Source organism: Mytilus trossulus, chromosome 1, assembly GCF_036588685.1.
Source record: "Mytilus trossulus isolate FHL-02 chromosome 1, PNRI_Mtr1.1.1.hap1, whole genome shotgun sequence".
Lineage (NCBI taxonomy): Eukaryota > Metazoa > Mollusca > Bivalvia > Mytilida > Mytilidae > Mytilus > Mytilus trossulus.
This window is the reverse complement of record NC_086373.1, coordinates 72,885,707-72,902,870: the sequence shown is the minus strand read 5'-3', so window position 1 is coordinate 72,902,870 and position 17,164 is coordinate 72,885,707. Positions and strand designations below refer to the sequence as shown.

The following is a 17,164-nucleotide window of genomic DNA, read 5'->3' as shown; positions in this document are numbered from 1 at the left end:
CACAGATTAGTGTGGATAGTATGTTTGGAGGTGTGACAGTGTTTTATATGACAAAAGGAGTTCTGCGATTTTCCTATATGGTGTTATTAATAATGTTAACTGAGACACTAATTGCATTAATTACCAAATGATTTTTATGATAGAATATGGCCGTGTTCACACCAAACGCCGTGTACAGTAAGCATGTTTACACTTGGTTTAATGTAATCTACACTAGTTTCACATAAGATTTGTCCAAATCTATACACCTTGTCTAGTTACCTGTACATAAGATTTGTTCACACTTGTAAACTATATGTCATTTAAATGTCATTACGTAGAACCGAACTCAAATTTTCGAACAACTTTTCTAGCAGTAAGGGAACGACCATTTGACCTAAAAAAAAAAGGGGGAGGATGGATTTTCCCACAATTTAATTAAAAAAAAACGGGTCATACAGATGATAAAAATGAAAATATAGTCTGATTCCAAAGTTTCCTCATACATTATGGTGTTAAATATTGAATTGGTACCATCGAACAAAATTGAATATTAACTTTCGCGCGAGAAAAAATTTAGACTAAGACCCCCCCCCCCTTTTTAGGTAAAGTGGTTGCTCCTTTAAAAAGTCATTTTGGATGATTTGCAGAAGTTTAAAGATGCCTCGACTACGCATTAAAAATATAGGCTGCATCAGCGTGCTTAAAGACAAAGAAACAGAATTGCGATGTTAAGGATCACTACATTTCTATCTTTTCTGTTTGTTTCAAATTATATTTTTTCTCCAATGAGTATTTAGCAAAAAAGGAAGGGGTGATGTTTTTTGTTTTTGTTATTTCTTACTATCTAACGGATCTGAGATACTAAACCTCACCCTTTTTCAGTAATGCATTTTTGAGTGAATCATTGTTTGAGTAAAGGCCAGTGGCAAATATTTCTGTCAGTGTGTACGTCCAGTCGATTCGGGAAGACCTTTTCAAATGGATTATGTGTTCGGCAATAATGGTGAATGAGTCTTGTCTGTCTTGATATGGGGTTAATAAGGCTACGTAAAGTGTTTTTATAACAAATAAATATATCAAGTATAGAAAAATATTTTTGTAAATAACTTTATTCATAAGTGTTATAAGTATCAATTTTATATAAAAATTGCTTCTTTTTTTAAATATACATGGGAAAATCAGAGTTCTGAATGCTTATTTTTGTGTACACTTAACCTACACAAGGCCTACATCGACTATCGACTGCATGTATACAAAACATGATTTACACTACATGTAAACATTGAGTTTTATCAATGGGAACGTAATTATGTTTAGTTTATGTGTGAGTTACACGAACACAACACCAAATTTAGGTCAATGTGAACACGGCCTATGTTCCACATCTTTGATGTTGGATACATTTTGTAGCTAGGAGAGCAACACATAAAATTTTAGTTTACATTTGTTTATATAATAACAATCATTGAGGTTTCTGTAATCAACATCAATGTGAAATCATAATGCAGAGACTCTAAAGACACATGCAGCGCTTATGTGAACCCTTGTTCGGTTGCTTTCTGTCAAATTAGTTTTTTTCTAACCGGGTTTTAAAAACCATTATTTAAGAATTGAATGCTTCTTTTTGTAACTCCATCGGGATGTAAAAGCGTTGAACGAAGTACATTTTGTACGAAGCGCGGAAGCGCTCTATTTAAAAAAATGTGCACACGGTCAACGCTATTACAACCTTACGAAGTTACAAAATGAAGCATTCAATACTTATAATTACATTTCTTTTAGCTAGGATCATGAAAACACGGTTTTTATCAAGTTTTCATTTAACTTACTTGTGCACTTTATTGTGGAACCTCGGCGTGTCATTATGCATGAGAAATTTTATTGTGTTATGAAGTTGATTAAGGAATAACGCGAGATTGCAATGTAGCCAATCAAAATAACGTGTTATAATGAAACATACATCTACTGTAATTATATCTTCATGGCAATGGTTTAAACTTTGTTATATATTATGTAAGATGTTGTAAGATTGCCAATGACTAAATGTTATCCTCTGTATGTTGTCGCAAGGCCCTCAATAATGAGTCAGATTCATGTTTTGTTTCATAGTGGACATTTACGACACCCTTATTTGAAAGAGAGACATTTCTGAAGTAAAACCGATCCCAGAATTATTTTGCGATTTAAAAAAAGTAAAAAAAAATTCAGACATCATTTTTGTACCAGAAACAAAAGGAACCACGAAATGTTTAATTTTAATCTTTGACCAACCTGATGTTCCAAGTTTAATTTCCATAATCATGACGACCTCTATACTCCACAAAGAATTTATATTAAATGTGAAATAAGTGAAGAAAGTGTTTCGTGATAAATGTACTGACCCATTAAAGGGCATTTGAAGTATACAAATACAAGAAAGATATATTTGATTTGAATACCAAATATTCATCTCTCTTTCATTTATCTCTTTCTTATTCGTGTTACTTTTTATATATATCATCACAGAAACAAGCTATTGGAACCATATTTAACGTATAACTCTTATGAAAAGACTACACCTATTTGTCACTGCACGAACTCATTATTAAACTGAATTTTAATTTCAAGCACTGAGAAGGACTTCAATCTGTTATTTTTACGAATGTTTACTTGATTTTGATTTAAACGTTCTCCTGAAACACAAAAAGGCCATAAAAATGTGCTCCGGAATATTCCGGACTGGATTGCAATTTCAAAATTGGGCATGGTAAGTGAGTCCGGAATATTCCGGAGTGGTCGGAGTCCGGAGCCAAGGTGACTCCGGAATATTCCGTACCAGTCCGGAATATTCCGGAGTAAGGGAATCGGGATTCACGTCCAGGTCCGGAATATTCCGGAGTGGTCCGGAATATTCCGGAGTGAGGGAATCGGGATTCACCTGGGTCCGGAATATTCCGGAGTGGTCCGGACAGATCCGGAGTGAGGGAACGGGGATTCAGGCGGAGGGAATCGGGATTCGGGCGGAGGGAGGATTTCCCCCCAGAAGGACATTTCAAACCAAAAAAAAATTATGCTTTTTGTGACTGTTGTAATTTATACTACTTTTCCCTCAAAAAGTAACTGGTTTGGTATGTCCTTATTACACAAAAAAACAATATTCTAATGAAAAAATTGAAACATCGTTAAATTGTACTTATATAGAGAGATTGTGTTGAAGATAAGGTTCGAATCACGCTCAGACGTTTTGCATTTTTTGTGTTGTTATATTAAATTTTAATGTTTTTATCATATGTTTTCGGATGTTTGCTTAATTCATAGAGTCAATCTGGTTCATTTGACTATATAGTATTTCATTTTATTAAAGAAACAAATAATATATCACTTATTGAGTGCATTCCTATGACTGTCCATACTCTTGACTTACTTTCTATAAATGTGTTTACATTTATTACATATATGCAAGGAACAACTGCCGACAAACTAATGTAGGTGCTTGTACATTATAACCAATAACACGAGAATTTATTATTTTGCATTGAAGCCCAAATGCTTTCTGTGTAATATACACATAACTTAAAATGAGACCATTGTATACAAGTTTCAAAACAAAACAAACAATTTTTCGACACCTTTTTCGAACATGGTAGTATATGTATCAAATGTAGTCAACAGCAATTTTGTCGCAAATTCACTGTGTAGATACTTGTACTGACATTTTTACCACCGTCCCTGCACCGGTACCTAAGTCATCAGAAAATAAACAACACCACAGAACAAATCAATTACACTACAAATCGTGAGTATAGGTTAAACATCAAGAAGCTATTTCATCTGTTTCACAACGAAGGGCCGATATGTTAAAATGGCAGGCCATATAACAAGTGTTAGTAACACAAAAAGGCCATATAACAAGTGTTAGTAACACAAAAAGGCCATATAACAAGTGTTAGTAACACAAAAAGGCCATATAACAAGTGTTAGTAACACAAGTAAGGTGTTCTATGACCAACGGATGTAAGATGTTCGCCGGTTAAAGTATATATTATCTTATAGACGATAACACATTAAAAGACCAGAACAAATACAGATATAGATATAGGAAGATGAGGTGTGAGTGCCAATGAGACAACTCTCCATCCAAATAACAATTTAAAAAGTAAACCATTATAGGTTTAAGTACGGCCTTCAACACGGAGCCTTGGCTCACACCGAACAACAAGCTATAAAGGGCCCCAAAATCACTAGTGTAAAACCATTCAAACGGGAAAACCAACGGTCTAATCTATATAAAAAAAAACGAGAAACGAGAAACACGTATATATTACATAAACAAACGACAACTACTGTACATCAGATTCCTGACTTAGGACAGGTGCAAACATTTGCAGCGGGATTAAACGTTTTAATGGATCCAAACCTTCTCCCTTTTTCTGAAACAATAGCATAACATCACAACATAGAAAAACATACGATAAAATATCAATTGGCAGACTTAACTCAATCCAAAAAATAAATATACATATATTCAAAATGAGAAAAAACAGCATCCCATTTGAACTTGTCCCATATCATTTGGCTTGTTGGACAAGTTACGTAGTATGGTACCTTATGTGCACACAGGGAGTTAACAATTTAACAAAGTTAACATAAAAAATCAACAGTCTTGGCCTTGATTTTTGTAGGAATACCTGTTCAAGGTATAAAAATCAATAATGTGACGTATGTTCATGTACTATAATTAGCATCGATCTAGCTATTCAAAACATGATTTACCTATCTCATCGAATGAAAAGAATTCACGGGAAAATGGATCTCCCTCTTTATACTACTTATTACAAAGTTTGATCTGTAGCGAACTTTATCAATAAGTCATGTAAGTGTAAATCTTTCATAAACTAACCATTGTTTGAATGCAAACTGCAAATAAAAGTAAGATCACAAAACTACTGAACTTAGAGAAAAATCAATTCGGAAAGTCCATAATCACATGCCAAAATCAAATAACAAAACGTTTCAAAAACGAATGGACAAGAACTGTCATATTCCTGATATGGTACAGGCATTTTCAAATGTAGATAATGGTATATTAAACCTGATGTTATAGCGCTAACCCTACATCCACCAGAAATATTGAATTGATGCTTGTACGTAAAACTGTAATTCTAAAATCACCATTCGGTTATAAAACAAGCTGAATAAAGTAATACAGGATTATATAAAGGAGTTAATGAAGGTATATGTTAGGAGAACTTACTCACAAGCAATATAAAGTCCCTAAAGTTTTTGAGAGGTAATGCAATCTGGAAACACATCACTTGTGCATCTCTGGATCAAGACATTAACGAGAGTCAAATCCAAGAACATTGCATTTCATGAAAACAATATTCATATGTATAAATGTAACAACTGAAACAACAAGTTCTACGTCGTAAAAGCTTTTATAAAGTTATCAATTTCTCTGACACATATTTATTCATCCTAAGAGTTGACATTGATTATTTTCTTCTAACATAACCAATCTTCATGATGAGGCTCATTTACTGGGATCATCGACAACAACATATCAATTGATTAATATTTGAACAATGGGTCCAGAAAGGTGAATTGCCAAAGAATAAGAGCAATACAATGTGCTGATTTGTACCTTATAGATTATTTGTTATGAAATAATGAATATCAGGTACAAATCGAAATATTCTGAAAGTGTCTTCTATTTCTTGTATTGGTAATACATTTTTATTAAAAAAACAATATTGCTGTTTCTTTTTCAGGTATTCAATGACATTGAAGATAGATCCATAATTTTCAACGAATCATATTACAGTGGAAATGGGGATGTTGTTATATCTACCAACACAAGCAAAGTTCTAGTTTCTATCAGAATGTTTGTTTTGAATGGAACATCCGGGCTCGTGTTACGGTATTATAGCGAAGGTGAGTACGCAATCTTACCAATATATAAGAGCGTCATTGGGTGTAGGTGTAAATGTTTAAGATGCTGTAAGCCTGATATCTTTTATGAGTTTTTTTGTACAAGCAATGCATCGTGAGCCTGCTGGTTGATGTTTCTCCACGAATATTTCAACGGTAGTCGGCACGTTTGAAATGACATATCATTTTCCGTAAATAAACTGTTCATCTAAATTAATCAAAATATCGATTTTTTTACAGTTTTGGTTCGATAGTCACTGATGAATTTCATGTTGACACACGCAATCCTGGTTGATGCATTTATAAAACCGACACAATTAATATAAAAGTAAGAAGATGCCGGCTTCGGTTGTCTCATAACAAGCTATAAAAAGCACTGACATGAAAAATACCAGGACTAGATTTTATATATATACGCCAAACGCGCGTTTCGTCTACAAAAGACTCATCAGTGACGCTCGAATCCAAAAAAGTGAAAAAGGCCGAATAAACTACGAAGTTGAAGAGCATTGAGGACCAAAATTCCTAAAAGATTTGCCTAATACAGCTAAGGCAATCTATGCCTGAGACAGAAAAGCCTTAGTAGTTCAAAACATTCAAAATTGTGTTAATAGTCAATTTATAAATATAACAATGTCAATGATAATTCATGTCAACACAAACAGTGCTGACTACTGGGCTTGTGATATCCTCTGGGAAATAAATCTCCATCTGCAGTGGCATCGACCCAGTGGTTGTAAATAAACTCATCATAGATACCAGGACTAAATTTTATATATACGCCAGACGCGAGTTTCGTCTACAAAAGACTCATCAGTGACGCTCGAATCCAACAAAGTTAAAAAGGCCAAATAAAGTACGAAGTTGAAGAGAATTGAGGAACAAAATTCCTAAAAGATTTGCCAAATACAGCTAAGGAAATATATGCCTGAGGTAAAAATCCTTAGTATTTCAAAAATTCAAAATTTTGTAAACAGTTGACTCAATATCTTTAATTGTTTTTACATAGGCGGTAATGGTAACGTTTTTTCCTGTAGCTCAGTCCATATCGTAAACTTGGATATGTATGATAACTCGTTTCGAAGCTGTGTCATTTTCACATATGTGGTTAAATTTTCGGGGTAAGAAGTGAGATTACTATTTTCGTAAATTAGCAAACCCCGAACATCCTTTTGTGATGCGGCTCCTTCTGGTAAAGTATCCCCTTTTTAACACAATAAGTTCTTTAGAAATTTAATACTTTGAACACATTCAATAGCTCCATAGTTTTTACACATTTATTCTATGTTCCTCTACTTTCCTAATCACCACAAATAATTAAGTTCAGTCGTTTGTTAAAAATAGAAACATGTCCAATATCACTACACAGAGATTTTTTCTTTACACGTGACTTTTGAGTTCCTCATTTCGAGGCGCATAAGGGATGTTGTCCCAGTTAATTTATAAATATAACAATATTAATGATAATTCATGTCAGCACAAACAGTGCTGACTACTGGGCTGGTAATACCCTCGGGGAAATAATTCTCCACCTGCAGTGGCATCGACCCAGTGGTTGTAAATAAACTCATTATAGATACCAGGACTAAATTTTATATATACGTCAGACGCGCGTTTCGTCTATAAAAGACTCATTAGTGACGCTCGAATCCAAAAAAAATAAAAAGGCAAAATAAAGTACGAAGTTGAAGAGCATTGATGACCAAAATTCCTAAAATAAGGTAAGGTAATCTATGCCTGTGGAAGAAAAGCCTTAGTATGTCAAAAAATTCAAAATTTTGTAAACAGTTAATTTATGAATAATACAATATCAATGATAATTCATGTTAGCACAAACAGTGCTGACTACTGGGTTTGTAAAACGAAAAGACTACTGAACTGTACAAAACAGTTTACAAAAAACATGGTATCTCGTAACAATTTGGTATGGAAAAGTACCGTGCCATGTCTTTAAGCAATACGAGTTCACATTCAGCAAAACAGTCACATTCGGTAATAAAAATATCGGACAACGTAATGACAAACCACTATCTAACACGTGGTACAAATTTCCATAGTTAGTTTGGACGAAGATACCAGTTCGTGATGGTGTCCGTTAAATTTACGGAGTGTCATTTTTAATCTGTCCATAAATGTTTCATGATTTTCAGAATTTCATTTTTTATTTGCGAAATAACAATAAACTTGAACAAGTATAAAGAAAGACAAACAACAGTAAATAATGATGTTTTGTAATTGTGTTGGTAGCATCACCTGACAACAAGGGGAACAGATTTGTCATTCCTGGTGGATCGCATATTGTTGTTTTCACGTACAACTCTCAGAATGTCACCGTAAACAATTATTGTGAATCATTAGGCCTTCACACGTTTAACGTTTCCATCGATAGCTCGTATTTGTTAAATATTGGATATAAAGGAGCTGATCTACAAGCGAACGGCGATATAATTGTGTATTATAAATCATTCGAACATCGTCACATTTGTGCGGTCATGCCGTTTGATGTGTTAGGAACAAAATACATGATCATTTTCACAAATGTTAATTCGAGAATTACGGTAACGGGAGTGGGTATAGCTACAACTGTGAACCTTACATTTCCAGAATGCTCAGGAAACTGTTCATTGCCGTCTTGTGCAAGACAAGATGTATCTTTTCAATTGCACCAACAAATGAAATGTCAACGTCATATTCATTCCTGTCAATGGGATTTGACAGGATCCATTATTACTAGTGACTTCCCTGTGTCTGTAATGGTGAATGACAATGCCGAAAGTCTCATGTTGCCACCTGTTAATACTTGGGGTCGTAAATTTATTATAGCATCTTTTCCTGGTCATTTTTTAAGAAGATTTATTTTAAAAATTATTTCAAAGGAAGCTAATACAAATGTGACCATACGTTGTTATAGACCAAACGCCACTTTAGTAAAATATGATTTGTATCTCAATGAAAGCGGAGATCATATAAATCAATCAATTAGCGTAGACAGAAATTGTTTGATGCAATCAAATAAACCAGTTCTACCTTTGCAATTTACGACAGGTTATGCCGAAAAAAAGTTCATCATTCCACCTGTAGAACAATATTCCTCGGACTATTTGCTACCTCCAGAATTATGTAATAGTCAATATGGGCATAAATTGAGTTCCCTAGTAATAATAAGTGAGACCAAATATATTGATGGTTTAAGAATGGATGGCTTGTTTATGAGTAATTTGCAAATACAAAAGATAGGGGAAACAGGGTACAGCAGGGTATTTGTCAATACTAGTGTGCCGAAATTACATCGTTTACACCACACTGAGCCCAATATTGTTTTTGGAGCATTCATGGTCTGCTCGATGCTAGGTGTTACTCCACTTGGGAGGAGAATGGCATCAATAGCTGAGGTATGTATAAAATTAAGTTTGTTAATAAGTTTGACATTAAATAATGTTTCGACAAAAATCTGAATTTCCCTTGTATTATTCAGCCACACTGTATTAAGTCTAAAAGCCCCGATTAAATAGTAACATTTCATTTTTGAAGATGATTTCTTAATTCATAAGAGTAAAATGTTTTGTTTTATATAATTCTTATCCAAAATGTAGCACTGAAGCTATAAAGCAACTATATCAGGTACTTCACCTTATTTTAGAAATGTAAACCAACCTTAAGTATACCTGGCGACGGTTTAGACAACGATTGTGACGAGTTAATTGATGAGGACAAATGTGATACGAATTCTGCAGGTAAATAAGCAATATATATCGAAGGAAGTTTACAAGTGAGGACCGAGTATTGTGGTATAGATTTTATGTCAGGTAAGACAGTTGTACTGGTTTTTACTATGGTATTTTGTTTGCATTCTTGTCATTCATGTTTGCTTATGTGTTTTGTCTTGATGCCTTTTTGTTTTTCTTTCTTATATATTTTTTTTATATGTATCAGGATTAAGATTATATCACAATGTTGACTATTGTGCCCCATTATGACATTTTTAGCTATTGTGTCTGTTTATTTTGGACACACATCGCTGTCAATATAATAGATTTTTTCGTGACTATGAGAGTTTTAGCTAGCTATACATGTAAAACAAGGTTTAATCTACCAAGAAGATGTCTGTACTAAGTCGGGTATATGGCATTTGTTATCCGTTTGTGTATGAGCTGTTGGTTTTGCCATTTGAGAAGGGACTTTCCGTTTTGAGTTTTCCTAGGAGTTCGCGATTTTGGTGATTTTACTTTGTTTTTAAGATCATGTCATTTCTATTAAAAGTAATGTATGTAGTAAACCATGATCGATGTGTGTCGAAATTCGATAAACATCTATAGCCTATCAAGATTTTTTTCTATTATATGAAATTTCAATGCAAAATAGTCCAACATTTGAATAAAAAATCTTGATGAAACAGAATTTTTTCTCAAAATTTTTATTTTATACACATGGTTTCATCAAAGCCAACGGCGGATTTTAATATAAAACTAAACAGCAAAATGAGATCATAAAATCTATATCGAAAGACAGTGTTATATCGTTGAATTCTAACATGACGTCCTTCAAACGCTTTGATTACACACCCGTGGTAAAATTTTAATATATTGCATTGGCTGTTCCGATCGTACTCCCACGTCATATGTTTTTTTATGAATGAGTTTGCGACGTCATAAAACGATGACATGCGACGTCATAAAACGATGACGTTAGAATATGAGCATTTTACGGGAAAATACACGCTTGTATTACCGAAAATCATCACAACATGGAAACGTAAACAAACGATGCTAAAACGTGTTATAAGCCATATTTGTTAAAACATTTGAGACATATAAGTAAATTTTTCATTTAAATTCATTCAAAACTATCTATATATATTATTTTAAATAGTTTAAGCATGTAACTAATTCAGTTTGCTCCGTTCTTTTACGCCAATTTAATAGTGTGTTTATTTCTGGGAATGGCAAATATTTGCCTCCACCTAGAGCGCTTCGATCCAAAAGAATTGCTGTATTTGACCTATTAGAATCGAAATAATTCATGGGGGCTTTAATATATCTAGATTTTACCACGCTATCGCTCAGGGTAAAATATTTGTCATAAAGGGCCAACCCGTGGTAAAATCACGATATATTCAAGCCTCCATGAATTATTTCTTAAATAGAATAACGCTGTCTTAAGGAATTTAGTGCCTTATTCTGGAGTGTCCCATGAAAAATGTCTATCACCTTCAATCTGCAGAAGTACTGTTTTGATTACTTAAGGTATTGATCATTTACACATGTAGAACAAGATCTGTCTTACCTTCCGAAGTACTAAAATCATCTTAGTATATTAGGCTTACAATTGACAAGAAAGCTATTAAACCCAGAGTTTCAAGTGGAGCAATCGAAATCATACTTGCGATAATTTAAAGGACATTTTTACGAGTTGGTTGAGCGTTATGGAATATTTGTTTCACAGTTCACGGAGAGTATTTTTAAATTGCCGTTGTCTATACAATCCGTCCTCTTTTCCTCGAATGTGACCTACTGAACCAAATTTATCACCTGGTTTTGTTCTGTTGTTTTTGTATGACGTCGTCAGTCTGATTTATTCCTTCAGTGTCTGTTTCCTCTCTGTCGATACCATTATTCATACATATCTCATACAAATAAAATTGTGTCATACCAAAATGCTTTGAAACATTTTTTTTTGATATGTGAAAATTATCAATGTGACTTATTGTCACCAAAAGATGATTCATTAAGTTATATGCAAGAGAATGATTAAAATTATGATAAATTTCATATATGACATTTTTTTTGCTTTGCAGATGTTAACAGTAACAGTGATTGTGCGGCCGCGTCCCAAGGTACGTTACCATATATTGGTATATATAAATAGCAATTGTTTAACCTCAATGCAAGTTAAGAGCAATTTCGGTGAACATGACAAGTCCGTTTCGACACATTCCTAGTATATTAATAATACAACAATTTAAACAAATAATTTGATGTTGAAACAGGATTCGGATTTTGAAGTCTTTATTTTATACAGGCTTAAGTTGGTAATTTAGTCAAGATCAACGTTATATCTAGGTTGATGGTTTTGGCATTAAAAAGTAAATAGATAAAAACCAATAAATTGTCCTAAAAACCTCATCATTGCTAAAAGAAAAAAAGAAAAAAGTATCAAAATGGATAAAATGAGCGCAGAAGAAAAGCATAGAAGAAATAAAAGAGATCTTTCAGCGAAACTTTTACATATTACAAAAAATGTTTTTTTTCTAATTGAAGTAATACTTCCGTGTCTCGGATATATAGATACCGATGGAGTTGTATGGAAGACCACCATGCCAAATAATTATGACTATCAAACTTGTGTGAAGGGATCGACAGGTAACGTTGAACTAAATTTCTTAGTTTATATTGAACGAAATTTGTATTTTATTGCCTCACTGCAGACATTCGTCCTGTGATAGAATGTATTGAACTGTATTTAAAGGTGTTATTATCAGTAGTCTATTAATTCAATACCTCCAAAAAAAGAACAACCACATAACATATTCTTTTCTGATTTTGACATGTTTTTACTGAATTTAAGTTGAGGTCCAAATATAAAATGAACGATTTGTTCTATTAACATGCAGGAATGGTGGCTCATAATTGTTTGGATAATGCATATGAACGTGCAAAATTTTTGAACCAGTCAACAAATTCTTTTCACGTTATTGATGACAAAATTACGACCAATTCGATATTAAAGATTATAAATTTTGCCGCAACTTGTAAAGCTTTTTGTTTGATTGGAAAATAACGTGAAAACTGTTTCATAAACGGGTTTATTATCTTATGTTGATGACATGATGTAACATTCAATATTTACGGGGATTTTTCTTTAGTTGTTCAAAATTAATTTGATTGAACAAAAGTATTTACGAAGTCTCAGTGAATGATAAACATACATCATATTCAAGAAATATTGTTTAAATTTATATGTGATGTTACTGACCACAATAACAGAAGTAATGTTCCATTTTCGTCGTCCAGGGATTTTGACTCTACATTGTTTTTACAATAATTGTAAATGAAATTTAAACCTGATTGGTTCTCATAATGACAGCTTCGTGTTCAGTACATAACTTGTGTTGAAAAAGGAAGTGGATTGTAGTTGACATAAGAAACATATCTGATACATCTTTGAAACGGTTATACCGTAAACTTCAAGTACAGATTTAGGCAAGCTCTATATTTTACTTCATTCTCTATTTGTTTATTGTCTATTTAATTACACATGCGATCACCCCTAGTTTTTGGTGGGGTTCGTATTGCTTATTCTTTAGTTTTCTATTTTGTGTCATGTGTTCTATCGTTTGTCTTGTTGGCTTCTATGTGTTTGTCTGTTTGTCTTCTTTCATATTTGGCCAGGCGTTGTCAGTTTATTTTCGATTTTTGAGTTTTACTGTCCCTCTGGTATCTTTCGTCCCTCTTTTACGCGTCATAACCTGTACTACACAAAATAGTTTACCCTAAAGAAAATATTATTTGATGTTAGCTTTCATTTGTTCAAGCAGTTATACATGGCAGTATTCACTGCCAAAAAAACTGATATCAGGACTGTTATTCAGTTTTTTGTAAATGCATAGTTTTTAAAGATTTTTAAACAAATTATTGGTTTAATCCGCCTACAATACAATAGACGATTTAGATAGCTCGGCTCCAAAAACAGATTTTCGGGAGAGTTCAAGTGGTATTCTAATGTCAGATATAACCAAGATACTTGCTTCGCGTTTTCCCCGGTCATTAGTTAAGTAAAAGTTTATGTGCTTAAAATGAAGCTAAATGCGAATGTATTTTTAATGAAACTCATACTCAACACTGTTATCCAAAATTATCGCTTTTTTTTTAGCGGTAATCACAGTTCACACCGGTCTGGTAATATATTACTTTATTCGGGCATATAATCGTCATCTTTTCCTTCGTGTAAATGCTGCGATTGTCACACTTATTAACTGTGGCAAATCTAACTTCAAATAGCCTATCTATTTACTCTCATATTGTATACTGTATTTGTGAAATCTACAAAATGATAAAAAAAAAATATATATTATTCCACGGTAGAGACATGAAACAATGCAACAATATGAAAACGATCTTAAACTTTAGAAAATTGAAAGAAGGAAGCATAAAAATCAAAAATAAAAATTAATTTTGAAGGGCAAACTTCGAATCTTTGTGAACTGAAAGAAGGACGATACGGTGTTTGGAAGGGACCAGATACTTCATTCTGTGTCAGTGAAGCACTCAGTATCATTGCTGCCAAGGTAACAATACCTCCTTAAATTGTGTAATAAAAAGAATATTGATGAGATATGTTACCCTGTATCTCCAATTGTCAACATCTCATAATCATTGTTACATATATTATTACTATTAGCAGAACTAAAAACAATCAGCACATTACTAAAGACAACGTAGATTAATAACATACTCAAAAAAAGTTTCGCAAAAAAATACAAATAGAAATGACGTAATGAGAACTTGAACTACAATGAGATTAAAAAAGCGTAACTTTATTTTATTGAAGTCTTTGTTAATTTAAGATACAAATCATAATAAAGATCTTTGCAGCGACACAAGTTTTTGAAGTACTTTTCATATTAGCGGCCAAAACATTTGAAAGGCAAAAATATAAAAGGTTTAAGATTTAAATTGAGAAAAATGATGAAATGTTATGAGTAGTTGTCTGAAAGGCCTATCATGTCATAAACCCTATAAAGTAACACGTTAACATTCATCGCGATAAGAAACACATTTAAGGGCATACGATACAGTTTTGATCCTGTATTAACAAGTTCGTAAACATTTGCATATAGGCTATTTTTTGCTTGATTAAATCAAATATGTTATAAAAAATATACCTTCATGTGCTACTTTTTGAGTAAAATGAGGTCTACATTTTGTATATTTGCTCAAAACTCTTATTTGCTGTCGTAATTTCTTTTTCGAAAGACATAACTTAATAATTTCTGTATTTTATAAGTATCATAAAAAAAGTATGCATGTTTTATTCAGAAATGACTCATATCTATCAAATGTTATGAATTGAGGAAAATACGTCATTTTTTGCTGCATGTTTATCAAAATTTTAAAAAAATCCAGTTTTATAAAATTTGGGTCTCCCTGCAAAATGAAACAAATTGCTGTTTTGAAAAAATAGGGGTGCATTAACTCGTTTTCAAATTAAATCGCGAAAATAACATTTTACGTTAACAACGTCATTACCTCCCCTGTAACTATATCGTATGCCCTTAACATGATAAATACAGTTATAACGCGTTAAAACAAGAATTTAACGCGTAAGGAAATCAATATATTTAACGCGTTTAACTTTGAAATTATCAAGTTTGGGATTTAACCCGTAGGTGAAAAAGACGTTTATCGCAATAAAATACCCGTCGCACAGGCCACATGTGTCATAATAAATCACATTTACGCGATAAATTCAACTCAATTACGTTGCTACGAAACATTACTTTATCGCGTTAAAACATCGATTAACGCGATAAAACATCGTTCAATGTGTTTAAACATCATTTAACGCGTTAAAACATCGTTTAATGCGATAAAACATCGTTTAACGCGATAAAACATCGTATTGTTCAATATGTTAAAATATCGTTTAACGCGTTAAAACATTGTTTAACGCGTTAAAATATTGTTTAACGTGTTCAAACATCGTTTAATGCATTAAAACATCGGTAAACGCATTAAATCATCGTTGGATTGAGTATCGGGGTGTCCTGGACATTACAGACGAGGAGGATAATGAAGATATTTCTTTTCGTCTTCATTTCATGATTAAAAAGTTTCCTTAACAAACCAGATTTCAAAGTAGCTGAAGTTAACTGGAAACCATACAAGTTCTAATGTCCTATATGAAGCAGGTATCTTGAACAACATGGACTCTGAATGCATCGCTTTATGTGATTTAATATCAAAACAAGTGTTGCAAATGAAAACATACCACAACAAACACAAGAAGATGACACTAATGAAGACGATAACATTTTAGAACACTCGGGAATGAATTACAGCCTCCATCGTGTAGCTTTGGCCTACACAGAACAGCAAGGTATAAATGGTACTAAAAAAGACTAGTGTAAAACCATTCAAACAGGAAAGCCAACGGTCTAATCTATAAAAAAAACAAAAAAAAACTTATGAAGCACATCAACAAACGACAACCACGGTACCAGGTACCTGACTTAGGACAGGTGTAAACAAATGCAGCGGGTTTAAATGTTTTAATAAGCACCAACATGTATCTAACATGAAACAATAGTGTAGTACACAACGTAGAAAAACACACTTTAAAATATCAACTGAAATGGCTTAACTCAATCAAATGACATATTAAAAAAACTAATGAAGATACACTAAACGAATAAATTTGATCCTGGTATCTATGATTAGTTTATTTGATCTATGACTCAATATAAATACAAAATAAAACACTGGGGTTAGAGTCAAACAATATCAGAATGACAATCATAACCTTGAACAAAATTCAAGACTGATAACGGACGGACTAATAATAACCACAGCCCTTTTTCGATCTTGATATCTACATCACTAACGGAAAGCTGAATACTAAAATTTATGATAAAAAGGATGATTTTTCATTTCCTATCGTTAATTATCCATTTTAAGATGGTGTCGTTCCCTTGTCACCATCTAACGGTGTTTATATATCTCAACTTGTACGATTCGCTCCTGTATGTAACAATGTTTTAGATTTTAACGAGAGAAATTTATGTATATATACGTTCAGGTATTTCACATCCAATTTTTTATGGAAATATTCTTTATAAAGCACAAAGGTGTCAGTCTTCACCTCAGAAACTAACAAAACCTTGGAATAGACTTATTAAGAAATGATATAATTACGATACTGTTGTCAAGTCATTAAAGATTGCATATTTTGGCGTTAATATTGAGTCACTGATAAGGTCTTTGCATCGGAACTAAACACATTTATTCTAAAAACAGTTGTTGGCATGACACGGGTTATGTTCGTCTCATATATGTTCTGATGGTATGATACTAAACCCCTAACGGGAAGGATTGTGTCTGATGTTCATATGATGAAATCATAATCTTTCAGTCAGTTTAATTGAAGTCTGAAGCTGGTATGTCAGTTAACTGCTAGTAGTCTGTTGTTATTTATGTATTATTGTCATTTTGTTTCTTTGGTTACATCTTCTGACATCAGACTCGGACTTCTCTTGAACTGAATTTTAATGTACGTA

The 17,164-nt window shown here is 32.9% G+C and overlaps 1 protein-coding gene across 2 annotated transcripts in view; it reads left to right on the top strand.

Annotated features, from left to right (window-relative positions):
- LOC134684397 (uncharacterized) overlaps positions 1-17,164 on the top strand; it is a 425,720-nt gene that overhangs the window by 378,919 nt on the left and 29,637 nt on the right. For both annotated transcript variants that reach the window (XR_010101237.1, XM_063543683.1), the window contains exons 4-9: positions 5,733-5,895; positions 8,140-9,284; positions 9,533-9,626; positions 11,687-11,725; positions 12,150-12,251; positions 14,070-14,176. Coding sequence is in view for 1 of the 2 variants with exons in the window: in XM_063543683.1 (XP_063399753.1) it covers positions 5,733-5,895; positions 8,140-9,284; positions 9,533-9,626; positions 11,687-11,725; positions 12,150-12,251; positions 14,070-14,176 (1,650 nt within the window). In the remaining variant the exon portion in view is untranslated. The remainder of the gene's footprint in view (positions 1-5,732; positions 5,896-8,139; positions 9,285-9,532; positions 9,627-11,686; positions 11,726-12,149; positions 12,252-14,069; positions 14,177-17,164) is intronic.